This window comes from Acomys russatus, chromosome 23 (genome assembly GCF_903995435.1).
Source record: "Acomys russatus chromosome 23, mAcoRus1.1, whole genome shotgun sequence".
NCBI classification, from domain to species: Eukaryota; Metazoa; Chordata; class Mammalia; order Rodentia; family Muridae; genus Acomys; species Acomys russatus.
The window spans coordinates 47,628,624-47,646,467 of record NC_067159.1 but is presented as its reverse complement, the minus strand read 5'-3'; the positions used below and the strand labels follow the sequence as shown (position 1 = coordinate 47,646,467).

At 41.2% G+C, this 17,844-nt stretch overlaps 2 protein-coding genes across 2 annotated transcripts in view; both read right to left on the bottom strand.

Annotated features, from left to right (window-relative positions):
* Positions 1–17,844, bottom strand: part of LOC127206590 (tubulin polyglutamylase TTLL7-like) — a 150,869-nt gene that overhangs the window by 59,579 nt on the left and 73,446 nt on the right.
* LOC127206589 (tubulin polyglutamylase TTLL7-like) overlaps positions 1–17,844 on the bottom strand; it is a 103,675-nt gene that overhangs the window by 12,385 nt on the left and 73,446 nt on the right. The window contains 6 exon segments of the mRNA XM_051165907.1: positions 4,181–4,397; positions 6,437–6,595; positions 9,869–9,936; positions 10,825–10,946; positions 12,591–12,722; positions 12,899–13,097. Coding sequence (XP_051021864.1) covers positions 4,181–4,397; positions 6,437–6,595; positions 9,869–9,936; positions 10,825–10,946; positions 12,591–12,722; positions 12,899–12,923 — 723 coding nt within the window. The 5' untranslated portion in view covers positions 12,924–13,097.

The following is a 17,844-nucleotide window of genomic DNA, read 5'->3' as shown; positions in this document are numbered from 1 at the left end:
GGCCCACTGTTCCCAGTGCTGGACCCCATACGTGGTTCATTTCAATCTATTCGAGGAAGGAATTCTCTAGGAAACATTCTGCGTCTCTGAAGAACAATTTTAAAAATGGAAACATAAGAAAACAGGGAACCTGAGACAGAGGACCACAGACACATCTGTCCCCACACCTGACACTGACCGAGAGGGCACCTGGACTCACTGGTAGGCAGTGCACTGGTGTCAACAGGCAGCCACCATATATTTGATAATGCTGTACAGGGGTCTTAGTGAAAAGTGTGAGACAGATCTGGCTCCATTTGTGACATTTCTGTTTTAGCCTGTTTGTGTTATTTTGCTGTTTTAGATGGAGGGTGTTTGTTTGTTTGTTTGTAACAGGGTCTCACTGAATAACCTGGGACTCACTGTAGCCCATGCTGGCCTAAGACTCACAAATATCCTGCCTCATTCTCAGAATGTACCCCCACACAAACTCTTTTGTTGTTGGTAGTATTTTCTTTAAGCTATCTTAAAAATAATCCAACATTTAAGGCTTCTTTTAACTCTCAGTAAACATCTAATGTTTCCTCGTCGATTTAGCATACACATTAATATAGTCTATCTTTAATTCCCACCCTTTTCCTAATCCTGCTCCACAAGATTGCTTTAAATAAAAATGTTGCATCACAATGAACACACACACACACAAATACATACCTACACAGAGGCGCGCGCACACAGAGAGAGAGAGAGAGAGAGAGAGAGAGAGAGACAGACAGACAGACAGACAGACAGACAGACAGACAGACAGACAGACATGACCGTTATTTTAGCTCTTGTTAACCATTTCATCTTTACTTCAATAGCATAGGTCAGTATATTAAATAAAATCTTTGAGGATAATAAGCAGAGACGATCGTTCCAGCTACTTGTTTCTTAATTTGTATGCCTATCGCTACTGAGTATCTGACTTTTCTTTTTCCTTTTCCTCACTTTCTAAAATTTGTTCATTCACTTTACATCCTGTTTGTAGTCCCATCCCCTCCTCTCTTCCCAGTCCCACCCTTCCTTTCTCTCCTCTTTTCCCCTTTCTCTATTCCTCAGAGAAGGGGAGCCCCCACTTCCCATCCACCCCAGCTCATCAAGTTGCTTCAGGACTGAGCATGTCCTCTTCCCCTGTGGCCTGGCAAGGCAGTCCTACCTGGGGAAGTGATCAAAAAGCAGGCAGCAGAGTCTACAAGGAGACCAACAGAGGCCAACTAACTAAGACTCAGAGGGCCTTGCTGAGACTGAAGCACCAACCAAGATCCATGCATGGACTGGACTCAGGCCCCCAACACAGATGTAGCAGATGGGCAGCTCAGACTTCATGTGGGTCCTCTAATAATGGGAAACTCTGTCTTTTTATTTATTATGCAATATTTAAGGGAGAAAGGAAAGAAAAAAAGGCAGGAAGGATCCCAGAAAAGTCTGCAGGTGATAAACTGTGTAGCTATTCCCAACACTGCATGTTATCACATAGGCTCAATGAGGTGGATTGGAACATATGAAACTTCTCAAGTATGTATCAGTCATGGCAGAGTATATGTTGACATGTGTCTGTAATGTCAGCATTTAGAAGATAGAGACAGGAGAATCAGTAGCTTAAATTCATCTCTCACTACATAGTAAGTCTAGGTCAGCCAAGGCTACAAGAGACCTTGTCTCAAAAAAGCAAAGCAAAACAAAACAAAAACTTGAGTGCTGTATTTCAACATTTCAAATTCTGTCATCATTACATTCACTGATGCTCATAAATTCATTAATAACTATGATTAAATTTACAATATCATCTCCTGTGGAAATACAAGATCTATTAAAAACGTACATTCACTATCTTAAAATTTAGGAATTGGAGTAAAACAAAGACAAAACAACGAAACCATGCAGCAGCATGACATCTCAAAACCAGCAAAGAAACTTTTTTTTACTTTATTTTATCTTTTAAAAATAATCTTTTTACATAATTGTACAATAAGTTCACATAAAATTCTGAGGGTTTTCCCCACACAACCCCTTGTGTATTTAATAATGAAATCATAGAGATGAGTGATGGATTCTGGCAATTATAGAGCTTACCTTTTCTGCCTATGTAGGAACCAAAGCCAGGAACTTACATGTCCAAAAGGAACTATCAAAATGAGACCAAGAGGCCCCCCCTCTCCTCCCCAGCTCGTTATGATCCTCTAACCTAGGGGACTCACCATGTACACACAGCTTCGTAGTTCGGAATAGAAGCCCCGAAGCCTTATCCTGTCCAACGTCAGTAGAAGCCATCACTTTGCACAAATATGACCCACTCTTACCCATTCCAATCATACAAATCATAACTACAAGCTGACACACCCCAAGTTAAGCTCATAACTCAGATGGTTTTTCCAAGAATAACCAGATCCTTAGGGAACAGATCCAGGTGAAGGTCAAGGCAAAATACATTAATTTTCCACAAAACCTTCAAGAGCTCTTTAAGTCGCTTGCCATGGAAATACAGTGCCTCCTCCCAACTGTACAGGCCAAACACCCTGAGGTTTCTTTGGCTTCCATTGTTCCACAAACCCAGCCCATCACCATATTATAACAATGCTCTCCATGCCACCTTAAGTAGACCTCAAATCCATGCCCTGATTTCACAGTTACCTCTCATCTCACATGCCCTGACTGAAATCTTCTCAGGTTTCCCATCCATCAGGTCTCTCTTTTGCCCCTTGCACACACGGTTCCCTCCTCAATCCCCACCCTGGGGCCACGTGGGCTTAAGACCCCAAATGCTATTCTTCCCTTCAGAGTATCATCCTGAGGTGAATCCCCACATCCTATCAAGAAAGTCCTTTACAACATTTGGAAAGGTCTAGGTTGGAAAGGCCTGGTTTCTGGGACCCTCTGTGCTCATCTTGGAACAGACACATCCCCTTTCTGAACTTGTCTGCTTCCTACAGACTTTTCCTGTTCTTTTCCCCCTGATCCTCTCTTTTGTGTGGTGCTCCACCCAATCCTGAACCTGGCTCGCTCATTCCTTGGACTTCATTTCTTATGTTAGACTCCATTTGGAAAGATGGCCCACTGTGCTCTGCCATAGCTCCCCTCAGGCTCACAGTCCCACACTGAAGCTGGCCATCGGGTATTCCAATTGCAATCTTTATTTCCTACCTCTCCAATAGACTGTTGTTTCTATGAAGCCACACATGGCATTTATGTTTCTTCAAAAGCAGAACAGGTCTAGGGAATGTAGTACACTTCAAACATGACTTGGGCAAAGTTAGAAACAAACTTTATGACCATAAATAAAACATTTCTTTGTTATAATGTTATACCTTATAGTTTTATATTCCCCTCATTTTTTCCTTCCTAGGCATGTAAAAACAATTAGTATACTAATGGTAGCAACTTTGAGAGTTAGCCACTATTTAACTTTGAAATGGTCAGTCTTGCTGGAAGTGTATGCAAATGTTGAAAAAAAATATTACTGGGCCTTTGAAATGCTAAAAAACACTAGCTGTAGTCAGTACATTCAAGATATAAGTCAGTATCATTCAATATGAATGATAAATTACAATGACCTATATAAGTAATAAATTACCATTTATTATCTTCATGGTAAATTATAGTTGCATCTTCCATGAATATTAATTGCTGTACAAGAAAATCTTAATGGAAAATACTTATTAGCTGGTTCATTTAATAGGTCTCTCAATGCATTTTTTCCTTAACTTCATCTGTGGTCAATGCAAATTTAGAACCCTACCCCCCGACCCTTTACCACTACAAAATAACCCTAATGCTGATAGCTGTTGCTCTTATCTACACACTTTCTTCCATGTCTGTACTACACCTCCCACATGGATGTCAGCTCCCCCAGGGGTTGCCGAGCTCCATGATCCCTGCATCTTTTCTGTTTCCTATACCAATTTGAAAGAGTAGTCACTGCATGGATATGAACACTCAGACACCAAACCAGAGTAATTATCCTTTCCTGATGAACTAACCATATGCTCTGTCTAGTTCTCACAAGGCTGTCCGTAAGTGGGAAGCAGTCTTATTTATGCATAAAATTCTCTCATCTCCTCGGAGAAGGAACTTCGATTCATACGGTCCTTACACATAATAGATGATTTCAAGGCAGACATTGAACAAATGAGTGATAACTAAGTTCTCTGTTGTCACTTACCAAGTTGGACTCATTTGGTGGGATGTACTTCTCTGTCCCCATTCGCACAAGCCCATCATGGTAGAGAAATATCTTTAACGGATCACAGGATGTAACCAAAATATAAATCCGTAAATCAAACTTGTAGCCTTCCATTAGGAAAGGCTTTTCAATGTATTCTTGAACTATCAAATGATCCTGAGATGGAATTTTATCCCCATTTCTTATCAATGAAATCCTAAGTTTAAAGAAAACAAATAAAGATCATTTGACATGGAGGTTGAGATGCCAGGGTAAAAATGTCATCTATGTATTCAGGAAGAGAACAGTGCTACAGAAAAATTCCACATCCCTGTGCCTGCACAAGCGCAATGAGTGGGGTGGTGGCAGAAGCAGGTCTGTGGGGGCACATCCAGAGAATATTTTACAACAGAGGGAAGAAGAGCAGAGGGGAAAGGAAGGGAGGGGAAATCAGCAGCTAAATTCTATGTGACAGAGCATTTTGGCATTTTAACTAATTCTGCTTCATCAATCAATCCCAGTTCATCAGTGGTTCTAGCGGCAACCTTGCTCTCAGCCCAAAGGCTGGTTCTAGAGTGAATCAAGTGGATCCAATTCCCGTATGTTTACTTTGGCCTGCCTCAGGCTCTCTAGAGGGACTTAGCTTGCTTTGATTTGCCTAACACAAAATATCTAAAATAGAAAAAAAAAGAATAAATAATTTAATGGGTGTTCGTGGAAATAACTATTCACTCAGAAGAGTGAAGTCATGAAGAAAAAAATTAAGCTATATAAACCATAGCAAGCATTATATAGATAGATAAAATAAAGAGCAAAATGACGGAAGGAACCTCTCTCTAAATCTGTGGACTAAATCAAGCGTCAATAGATTGGCTTGAAAAGTCAGGCTCGAGAAATGTAGTTTAAAAAAATTGGTCTAACTACAATGTCATCTGAAAAAAAAAAGCTCCTTAGATTTAAAGATACAAATGGTTGAAAGGAAAAATGATGGAAAATATGAGAACAAGCAGTAATCTGAAGTCATTACACTTGTATCTGGCAAAACAAAAATTGTCATGACAAACAAAGACAAGATGAGACACTACATGATAAGCAAACACCTTGAAAATATAAACATTAAAAATAGGTCTTTGACGAACTACAAAATTTAACAAGCAAAAAGTGGTCAAAATGAAGGGGGAAATGGCTCAGCTATGGTAGTTACAGTCTTCGGTAGGCCACCTTCAGCAACAGGACACTAGACAGTAGCCAGGAGGTGAATACAGTCAACAGGAAACAGAACACTCGCCATTCACTATTCTGCTACATCAAATAATCCCACGACCTTTCCATTACGTTTCCCCATTTTTTTTTTTGCATTGCTATCAAATATGTTACTAGTGCTAATAAACATACTTGTCAGTTCAGCACAAAAATTGAGAAACATCTACCAACCACCATCACTCCCCCAGTTTCATTTTCACTATCAGGTAACAGGAAGCTAACATGCTGCTAATCAACTCACACAGAACCCCCACTAACACCCTTCCTAACCTGTACATAACCAAGCATGCTTGAGCATAATGTGTGACTACGACAGTGTGCATCGTTTTAAATGGTTTCTTTTTAAAAAAAATACCATTTCCAAGGATCTTTTGCACTGTAGCGTTTTTAAAAATATTAAAGCGCGTTTTGCTAAAAACAGCCTCAGCCAACATTCTCTTAAAAAGTGCACTACAGAAAACTAAACATAAGCAAGGCTAATAGAAAATGCTATGCTGTGCACTCTGTTCATGCATAAAGTATCTAGTTCTTTGGTGCACTAGCTTAAAATGTATCCTGTGCAGCCTCAATGCAGTTACCATGGCTACAAACAGAAAACACTTATTTATAAAGCAGCAATATATACATTTCTCCTCAAGCATTCGCATTATGACAAGACAACTCTTTCTATTTTGTTCTCCAAGCTAAGTTAGCTCTTCTATAGCAATTTATCTTATTTTCCAGTATTATTGAAATTATTATAAGCATGTATTGTGTTTATGAAGAAATAAGAAAATAAAACGGCCCTGTATGCTATTATTTCTCTAAAGTTTCACAGGCATTGATTTATTTCTAACTGGATTACTTAGGCCTGTTAGAAGATTTAGTCATAAAAATAGGGAATGCAGAAGCTTATTGTTTTTTTCAGTGTGTTATCCATCCATGAGTAATGTGTGCACATCTCTCTTATTTTTCAATGGTTTTATTTTCCAAGGGAAAAAAAAATCAACCTACCCATGACCCATTGCACCATTAGCTGGTTTTATTATAAAAGTTTTCTGCTTCCGTTTTTTCTTCAATTCTTTCACATAGTTTTGGAATTGAGTATACTCAGAAGGGAAAATCCATGTTCGAGGAACAAATGTATAATCCAGAGGCCGAGACCTCATCATTCTGTAAATCAGAGGCAAGAGGAAACACAGATTCCATTCACACTTAATAAACCTTGTTTTTGTAAGATTTGTACTATGCAGACTTAAGTTCCTTTTTTTTTTTTTTCATTTATTCCTTTATTTATTGCTTTAATCTGAAAATGTCTGTGTACTGGACAATCGCCCAAATGAGATATCGACAACATAAAGAGACAAGAATTTTCGACCTGCTACATACTGACTCATGTCCTAATACAATGAAAACTTATTTAATTTTATACTATGCTGGGCACTGGTGAAGCAAGGTGAACTGGCATGGCCTCTGCGTCCAGCGAATTTACAGACAGCCTCTGCTTACAAGACAATGTGGGAAGAGACTGAAGACTTAAAGGGCAGGCAAGTGTCAGTCACTACATCTCACAGATGTATCAGGAAGCACACTACTTACAGTGCCCTGATTCTTGGTGTTTCAGTCCCCAAGTCACTATAGACAGTGGTTCCCTTCTTCTTTCTATGCCACTGCTTTAGAGTTTAGCCACTTTTCTGAGACAACCACACGAAGTCTCTGAGTCCACAGAAGTTTTATTTGGACGAACCATCAATTTATGTGACTGGGCAGCCAGAGACATCCTCTGATAGCGTTGCCTTTGCTAGAATTACGCTGCCTATTGCAGTCCATAATTTGATGACAATGCTGAGTATAAGATGATTGTTTGGGAGGAAGTGAATGGAGACTGATGCTAAGGCCTGACGCATGTGAGGGAAGTGCTGCACCACGGAGCAGAACCCAGCGCTTTCCTTGTAGTTTTTATTTTTAAATGGGACTCATTAGTCTCCCACACAGGCCTTGAACTTGGAATTCTCCTGTCTCATCTTCCTAAGCAGCTGGGATTACAAGTTTATGCTACTAGGGCCTAGAAAAAAATGTTTTTTTTTTAATTGATTGAAAATATTAAGTGCTTTATACTTATTGGTCAATTCCCAATAAAATGGAAAATAACGGTTTTTAAATATTATTAAAGGTAGTGTTTTCTTCTTAAACTTTTAAAAACTAAATATATCCGTGTGTTTCGTCTGTGCACCATGTGTGCCTGGTGCCTAATAGCCTGCGTCCCATCCCCTGGAACTGGAGTGACAAACAGCTGTGAGCTGTCACAGAGGTGCTGGGACTCAAGCCTGGGTCCCTCTGGCAGAGCAGCCAATAATCCTAACAGCATTTTTCTGGCCCTTAAGAAAATATTTTCAAAAGAGACAACTTTCTTCTTCTAAATGTGTAGTGATCTCTTATAGATGAATATAGGTTACTCAAAATTGAATCACAGCAGACAGAATGCACAAAGCAAAGCTAACATCTGAGCGAAGAATGCACAAAACATCAATAATTGGTGAAATAGCCAGATATCCTCATGGCTAACACATGTCAAGGACTTTCCCAAAGATATTCCTAGTGTTTGTGCTGTGTTGTGCGTGTTGTGTGTGCTGTGTGTGCTGTGTGCATGTGTGTGTGTGTATGGTAGGTGTGTGATATGTGTGTGTGGTGTGTGTATGTGATATGTGTGCAGTGTGTGTGTAGTATGTATGTATATGTATGTTATGTGTGGTGTGTATATGTGTGTTATGTATGGTGTATATATGGTGTGTGTATAATGTAGTGTGCAGTGTGTATATGTGATGTGTGCAGTGTGTGCTATGTATGTTGTATGTGTGTATATGTGTAGTGTGTGTGGTGTGTGTGTAGTGTGTATGTATATGTATGTGTGGTGTGTGTATGTGTGACTGTGTGTGGTGTGTACGTGTGATATGTGTGCAGTGTGTGTGTAGTATGTATGTATATGTGTGTTATGTATGGTGTGTATATGGTGTGTGTATAATGTAGTGTGCAGTGTGTATATGTGATGTGTGCAGTGTGTGCTATGTATGTTGTATGTGTGTATATGTGTAGTGTGTGTGGTGTGTGTGTAGTGTGTATGTGTGTGTTTAAGTGATATTGAGCTGGGGTGATAAGTCAGCAGATAAGAGTGATCACTGAGCAAGCATGTGAACATGACTTCAAATGCCCAGAACCTAAGTAAATATTGAAGTGCACCAATGTACGCACTTAGAGCCCAGAATGATGGGGAAGTGGAGGCAGGAGGATCCCTGGGACTATCCACTAACATATCTCCAGGCTCAGTGAGAGAACTCATCTGTAGGAAATGAGGCAGACAGTGATAGAGCAGGACACACAACTTCCTGCTCTGGCCTCCAGGAGCATGCACCGACACACAGGAATATGTACACATTGTAGTGCACCTGTGTCCTCCTCTCCCTCCCTCCCCTCTCTCCCCCACCCTTTCTCCAGCTCGCTTTCATATGCATGTACACAAATATGACATTACCACTATGAGACGGGAAATAATATGATTTCCAACTGCATTTGCTCAATGTTTCTTATCTCAATTCAAAAAAGGAACAATAGTGACTGCTTTGATGTTTTGATTTTTTTTAAAAATAAAATTAGTGCTAGTGTTGTAGTTTTCATTTCAACACCTTTACGTGTGTTTATTATATTTAACAATTACATGAAATTAGGCTGAGTTAAGACTTTAATTAGAACAATAATCTTTAAAACTAACCATGTGGTACCTCTCATTTATAGATGTGAATACATATCTGATGTATCTCACAAATACTTAAAACTATTAGCTTTTTTGGTTTTTGCAGTATAAGATAGTATAAAATTACTGTATAAATAGATGTTCAATTATAAATATCCACATGAATAATATCAATGTTTAATCTCTAGTTATAGAAAATGATATATGGAATTTTAATAGCCATTAAACACACATACAGCATATAACACAACAAATTACTTCTCATAAGGTTTAACAAAAGCTGAACAAATGTCTATCATTTTTTTTTTCTATAGAGTCATCAAGTTGTAATAATAAAGGGATCCTGAGCTTCTGAGCACTAGTGGGTGCTCAGCTCCACTGTGAGCACTAGTGGGTGCCCAGCTCCACGGTGAGCACTAGTGAGTACCCAGCTCCATGGTGAGCACTAGTGGGTGCCCAGCTCCACTGTGAGCTGTTTGTTTGACTTTGTGCAAGACAGCCAGTCATCTCTCTGGGCCTCAGTTACCTCCTGTGCACAGTTAAAGACCAGAACCAGGGCATCAAGACCACTCTAGCTCTGAGTGTCTCTCCCATCTGACTAGCACTCAACTGAATACAACCACACACAAAAGAATACCACCATAGGCACAGTATAAGGTTGGCTCAGGCCTCCTCTATTACAAGAAAATGAAGATTACTTCGTCATATTTCTTGCTAAGAAATCCTTCCTACAGATCTCCCCCATTCCTGGAAAATGGTTGATTCTCTGAAAAATAAAAAGGCAAATATTAACATATATAGAATCAATCAATATACTATTTTATACTGTAACACGGTTAAATACATCCCTTGAGATTTATGTTCTAATAAACTGTAAATTATGAATATACAGGATTTAAAATTAAACCGTTAACATTGTGAAATTAAAGGATATAATAGTCAGAGAATAAAAAGGTAAAATTTGAAGAAATCTGGGAATGACCTTACAAAGATAGTAAGTTTCTAGTGTTCTGTGTTGGATACGTGACAATTCAATATCCAAACTGCTTTTGGAATACTAGACACAAACGCAGACAGTGATAACACGGACTTAAGATATTTACTCCATCTGATCTACCATTCATCCTCTGATTCTAAGTTATAAGGAGGAGGAGGGGATGGTGAGGAGGGGCAGGAGAAGGGAGGAGGAGGGAAAGGAGAAAGAGAGAGCGGGGAGGCAAGTAGGAAGAGAGAGAGGAAAGGGTAGCAAATGTCAGTTGCTTCAGATTCCCTGAAGGCTTTTCTACCTGCTTTCCATTTCTTCTAAACATGTTCGCATTGCACTATAGACTTAAAGGTAGGAGTGCATTGAGCTGATGCTACAAGTCTCTGTATGTCAAGACACAGTCCATTCCATCTTAGAGTGTGTATCACTCAAAGCATCATCCAAGACAGAATTTCTTCCTATTAATACTTCTTTAAAGAAAAAGGCTAAAGGTTTGGAAATGACTGCGTTTGGAAATGATGCAGGCTTCACGCAAAGAGTCATCACAACTGGCTAGCAACGAGACAGGCTCTCCAGGTAACTCAGGAGGGAAATAAAAGAAAACCTGAGGTGGAACTGGTGTGCCACCCCCACCCCCACCCCTGATAACTGCTGGTGACTGGTTCCCACCTGGTAGTTCTGCAGTTCAGTTATCTTCTCCTGCTGAACGGCAGCGTCACACCAGATAAGGTTGCTCGTCTCATCTTCATCTGGAGTTTTCATAAATCCCATCTCATCGATTACTAAACGAACTGAAAGGAAATGATTAAATTAAGCCAGAGCTAAAACACTGTGAAGACACTCATAGTGGAAATGTGTGTGCCTGCATCCACAGCGTTCTAGCTATAGAGTGTCCACTCCTTACAGGTTAAGCTCATTATTAGTGGAGGCATTTTACCTAGCACCAGATTATTCACAACAGCTGAGAACTAAATTAGGTTGCACAAAAGCCTTAGTTATAATCCTGTCCGATTTACCGGAAACACAGCACTTGCAGACGGCTTAGGAAGTGACTTTGGCACAGTGAAAACACAGACACTGAGGTAACTACACAGGGGCGGTCACCCCCGCCCCATGGCTCTTCCATGACCCGGAACTAAGTATAAAATTGGAAAGGTAAAAATATCCTTGACCATCAGATCTCCTGTGCACCTTCTGCCTTTGCAGTTGAAGTTACTTTTAGCACATAACCAAGTCGGCTCTGTTTACTCAGAGGATGGAGCAGTGATGAACCGAGTCACAGGGGCGACTCCTCAGGGACAGGCGCTCTACTGCTCCCAATCCTGTGATCCCACTGGGAAAAAAATCCCTTCAGGGTGTCCTTTTAAGCACAGACTACAGTCATCCTCTTTAATCTAGATGTTACAGTTAATATATTGGCATTTTTTCTTTCACTAAATTTTGAGTTTAAAACCAAGATGAGCATATAGTCGGGGTAACCTTTGTGTTCCAGTGAACTCTGAGTCCTAAAAGAAGACCTATCTACGTGGCAAGGCCTCCACACTCTGTTTTCGACTGTTTTCTTTATACCATGCTCCACTAAAATAGGAGAACTGGTGTGAATTGTCTGGCTGACGTATCTCCGGTGTGAAACTGATACCCAGGCACAAGTGGTCCCAAACCTTAGGGTCCCTTGGCAATTTGCTGGGGGAAGAACTGACTTTCTTTGCATCGATGCTTGGACTATGGGGACACGTGAAGAGGGGACACGTGAAGAGGCCCCGAGGTCAGGGAGCTGCTTTGTCAGAGCAGTGGGATGAAGCTTGGTGTTTCCCTGAGATCTTGCGTCGTGGAGTGCACACACAGGAGCCGAGGAAAAGGACCACTCTCCACTGTCATGAGAACGGAGACACACCTTCTGAGCTTCCGCCATAACTGGTGAGACCCTGATAATAAGACAAGGCGAGCTCCTGGCCGTGCTGGGGGCAGCTCAGCTGGCTACTTAAGTCCGGGATCTTCGCGTGTGTGCACACACCAGTGAGGCTGGACACTTTCAGATGACATAAGAATGGTTGAAAAGATATACTCTGTGTCCACAAATCTTTATAAATCAGGCAGATATTAACCTTCTTTATGATGTACTTCAAAGCCTCAGATAGCTGATTATTTTGAACATTACAGAAAAATCCGACGTTGGATATCGGAGCTACACGTTTTCTCAGCTAAGCTAATTGAATGCAAGTTTTCTGTTTGAAATGAAAATTTAGACATCAATTAGCACCTTTTAAAGGCAGATCAACCTCCAGTGCACAGGAAAAGAATTCTTCTAACCTGTCAGAAATTTTATAGAAGCAATTTAAAAATTCCATTACATAAAGATAGCTGTCTCTCAGAACTCTACACTGTGTTAAACGCCACCCACAACTACAAATGTGTGGGATTCTGAAGAAACTCACCAATTTCAAACTTTGTCCCAGAAACATTCGCAGTGATCACTCCCTTCTTTTTCTTTTTTCTGACTTTCCTTTTCATTGCGCATTGATACGGCAACTCTGTACTCAGATCCAAGGGGGAGGACCCCGGAAGAACTTTTAAAAGAAAGATTAAACAGTTGTCACTAAAATAAAAACATTGTGACCTGAAACAGACGTGCTGCCCCCGCCCCCCCAGCAAGGTAAAGCTATGAACAGTGACACTTTCAAGGCTCAAATATATATTCTAAACACACTGATAGCCTGAAGTATGGTTCAGCCAATCCACTTACCCCCTTCTTGAGGCAGAGATGGCATGGTCACCTATGCCAAGCAAGCAAGACGTGTGTGTACAGTACCAAGTTCTCAGTAAGTCTGGGAGTCCTGTGATCATCTAAGTAGGATATGTCCCCAAATCACAGGAAGATCCTATCATATTATCTGGGTCAAAGTCTCAGATTTCACAACACAAGTTTGAGGTTGGGAAGCTACCTGGAGAGGTTTAAAAAAAAGTTATTTAAAACACAGCTTATAGTATTTCTCACGCCACTACCATGTTTGTGAGACAGCACATAGTAACAAAAGTCAATATATTCCATCAAAACAGTTGTGTGGATCTATTACTAACCATGTGCAAAATGACAATTGTGGCCCTTCTAGCCTGAAAAGTGTGTAGTCTAAATAGAGAGACTTGTTTTTGTTTTAAATCATAGATCATTTACATATACAAATGACGCACAGTAATAAAAACAATATGTAAAATCCACTGAACATTGAGAATCTGGAGATTTATAATATACTTGCTTTTTATCAAGCCCTGAGTAGGAGAAGACTTTCATCCTCATGTTAAAGAAAAGATAACTAAGTTAAAAAGGGCAAATAAATTTGTCTCTTACAAAGAAAGAGGTGAAGTGGAGACTGAAATGAAAGGTATCAAAGCCAGAGTCCCTGACCCAGAAGCCCATACAATCTTTAATCCAGTGCTGCACCTGTTACTGGGATGATGCTTTTTAACATGAAGCCATGATAGTAGGGGCCCTGTAGAGAGAATGGCTTCATGAAGCAGACTGAGCCATGTCCTAAGATAGAGGAACAAATTGAATGGCCCAAAATAGGGTCATTACAAAAAAAAAAAACATCTTACTTAAGCACTTAGAGGGACACACTCTTAAGAGTTTATTCTCTAAGGAATAAACTATCCTGATTCAGCACATCCCAACAGCACCCTCGGTATGATCTGGGGACATCTGCAGTGTTGGCTGTGCAGTATCTACAGTGTCCATGCGGTGCACTGTCTACAATCCAGGGTCTGCGGTGCAGTGTCAGCAGTGCGACATCTAGGGGGCAGTGTCAGCGGTGCAGTGTCTGTGGTGCAGTGTCAGCAGCGCAGGGTCAGTGGTGCACTGTCTGTGGTACAGTGTCTGCGATCCAGGGTCTGCGGTGCACTGTTTGTGGTGCAGTGTCTGCGGTGCACTGTTTGTGGTGCAGTGTCTGCGATCCAGGGTCTGCGGTGTACTGTTTGTGGTGCAGTGTCTGCGGTGCACTGTTTGTGGTGCAGTGTCTGCGATCCAGGGTCAGTGGTGCACTGTCTGTGGTACAGTGTCTGCGATCCAGGGTCTGCGGTGCACTGTTTGTGGTGCAGTGTCTGCGATCCAGGGTCTGCAGTGCACTGTTGTGGTACAGTGTCTGCGATCCAGGGTCTGCGGTGCACTGTTTGTGGTGCAGTGTCTGCGGTGCACTGTTTGTGGTGCAGTGTCTGCGATCCAGGGTCTGCGGTGTACTGTTTGTGGTGCAGTGTCTGCGGTGCACTGTTTGTGGTGCAGTGTCTGCGATCCAGGGTCTGCGGTGCACTGTTTGTGGTGCAGTGTCTGCGGTGCACTGTTTGTGGTGCAGTGTCTGCGATCCAGGGTCTGCGGTGTACTGTTTGTGGTGCAGTGTCTGCGGTGCACTGTTTGTGGTGCAGTGTCTGCGATCCAGGGTCAGTGGTGCACTGTCTGTGGTACAGTGTCTGCGATCCAGGGTCTGCGGTGCACTGTTTGTGGTGCAGTGTCTGCGATCCAGGGTCTGCAGTGCACTGTTTGTGGTACAGTGTCTGCGATCCAGGGTCTGCGGTGCACTGTTTGTGGTGCAGTGTCTGCGGTGCACTGTTTGTGGTGTAGTGTCTGCGATCCAGGGTCTGCGGTGTACTGTTTGTGGTGCAGTGTCTGCGGTGCACTGTTTGTGGTGCAGTGTCTGCGATCCAGGGTCTGCGGTGCACTGTTTGTGGTGCAGTGTCTGCGATCTAGGGTCTGCAGTGCAGTGTCAGCAGTATAGCATCAGCGTTGCAGCGTCAGGAGTGCAGTGTCCTCAGTGCAGTATCCATAGTGCAGGGTCTACAGTGCAAGTGTATGCACCGAGTCTTGACTACAGTGACAAGTTCACACTCTCAACTCTCAGAGTTCTTTCATCTTTGGGCTCTCATAAAATGTCTCTAATCATAATGGAAAAGACATTAGACTATTATGCTAAACTAAGAGATGACACAAGAACTTTCACCACAGTATCAGGGTTTTCAGAAACCCTGTGACATTAAAGTAGACTCATTCAGCCATCACCCCCGATACTGATTACTAACAATAAGACATCATTATAGGGCACTCACAGCTTTGTTTATTCTCAGGTATCATTTTAATACAAATCAGTCTCCAGTATGATTATATACATATACATATACATATATATATAAACTTATTCTTTGTTAGAGACCTACAATGGATAGGCAATGTGATACACATTTAAAGCAAGTAATGTTAGCAAGCTTTGAATGTCAGTTCGTTTTCCCACAACATCTGGGTATAGAAGCTATGGCTCCAAGTTAAAAACCAAGAGCTTTGATTTGGTTCTGCTTAGGTGGATATCTCATCCATCCAGCTCCACTATTTTTAGCCATCACACTAACAGCACATGGACTTATAAGGAGCTTGCAAGGCTAATTTGGTACTCAGTAAGACAGGCTGTCTTCTGGAAATTCACAAACTTCGAACCAAACAGGGAACTCACAGTAAACATCTCTGAACTGATCTCCCAGCATCCAGTTCCACACTGGAAGTGGACCAGGTCACTGTGCAAGGGAAGGAAGGAGTGGCCACAGGTTCAGTTCGGTTCTGTTCAGAAGCTCTCGGATACTTCAGGGAGTAGATTGAGTTTGGGGTTTCGTGACTGACACCTGTCACTGGAGTAAACAAAGGCCCCATTTACAGTGACACCTCACCACCCCATTAGAAGGAGGTGACAAGTCAGAAAGAGTTTGAACACAGTGCTTTTAGGAGTCCTAAAACAGCCTTGTTAATTTCTGAATGTAAGTTATTAAAAAAACAAAAACAAAAACAAAAAACCCACAACAACTTAGTTTATAGTACAGAATGAACATGTTTCTCCCAGTCACACAGGAATTTCAAGTGTCTAAAATGATCCGAGGCACACATAGGCTCTGCTCCACCCCATTTGTGAGTTAGTGGGTGTACCCAGTAAACACTGAGGTGGTCTTGGCTGTATCCTCCCCACTCTAATTAATTCACTTTATTTCAGGCAAGGAACTTGAGAAAACACACTTATAACACCATGCAGCTAAGCTACTGAGGTCTGCTCACCTTATGCTGGAGGTATGTTTTATTTGCCTGGGTAATACTTAAAGCTAGTGGTTTCTCACCAAAAGCCCAAAACAAGCCAAAGCACCTAAGTCTGAGAGCTCCTCCTAGCTCTTCTTGTCGACCCCCCACCAATCACTTAAAATCTAGGCAAATGACCACATTGGCCTTTGATCACATGTGAGTCATTTCTCCCTCTGCTGACCTACCTTGGACACCTTTATTTGTATCCCATCAAAACCACCCATGTAGGTGAGTTCCCCCAAAGAAAGGGTTTCTTTAGTCTTCCTTGCTGAGTCTTTCTCAGAACTAGAACCTGGAAGTGTTCAGGAGACACCCGTTACTAAGTGGATGGGCTGGAGGCGGTGAATACATCACAAAGGTTTCTCTCATGCAAGAGCTTCGTGCCATGTGGGGGTCCCCTTCTGCCTTTCTCTCTTATGCCATGTGAGAACACAGCAACAAGATGCTACCTCGAAAGCATAGAGTGCATCACATCCCTCAGTCCACAACTGTGCATGCTGTTATGTCAACACTGTGAGAAATAGGGTTTTACTACCCACACATGATCCAATGTTTGGTATTTTGTCATAGAAACACATATTGACTAATACAATTAGTTTTTAAAAACTGACTTTGCAATCGTTTTAAGAGTAAATAGGGCCATGGAATTGTGAGAAGCAAATTCCTATCATTTACATCACACAATTCTCATATTTAAATTAAAATATGTGACAGTTTATATAATACAGCATTACCAGGTTAAGCCCCCAGAACACTGTATTCAGTGCATACAGAGCCTGCTGGTCTACTGTGGCTGGGCGAAAGGTAGGAGTCAATTTTACCTATTTTTACCTATTTTTTATTATGTTTCTTTTTAACGTATACATTTATATTATTACACATGAATAAAATAAACTACATACAGCAGGAAGAACCACAAGACAGTCAGGAACTACATAAATGTTGCATTCATAATGATTTGGCTATTTCTACTTGGCAAACTTGAAGTAAACATCTTTCCTATCTTGTTAGGTCTAAATTTCTGAATGAAGATCAATATCTATCACATCTTATCTCTTTTAACTTAAAACATCTATCTTGATTTAAAAACATCTTAACCCCTAACCTACTAAGCTTAATTGAAAGACTAAAGTATCTGATCTTCAACCTCATCAGAGATTAGAGAAGGAATAAAACTTAAATACATGAGTGAACCAGAAGTGCAGATTAGCAGCTTCTAAAATGAAAAAATGAGCAAGACAGTCACCCAACACTCTCTATAACATTGGAGCATCATCTTCAGCCTTCTGGCACAGTATATCTGACAGACATATATGCGAGGCAGGAACTATTGAGGACTTGTTTACCCTGCTTGGAAGAGTTCAGCCATCTATTCTGCCTGCATCTAAATTTCCCTTATTAGGCAGAATTCTGTCTGTGGCAGAAACGAGGGCATTTTGCCCAGTGCCTGGTTTGACACATTTGAAGCCAACTCCATAAGGAGATTCTTTGATGCTCATCATCTTCTTTGAGGTCAGTTGGGTGTTGTCAGGAGTTAACTTGTTTTGTTGTCAAAGAATCTTTAGAATAATAAAAAAAATCTTTAAATG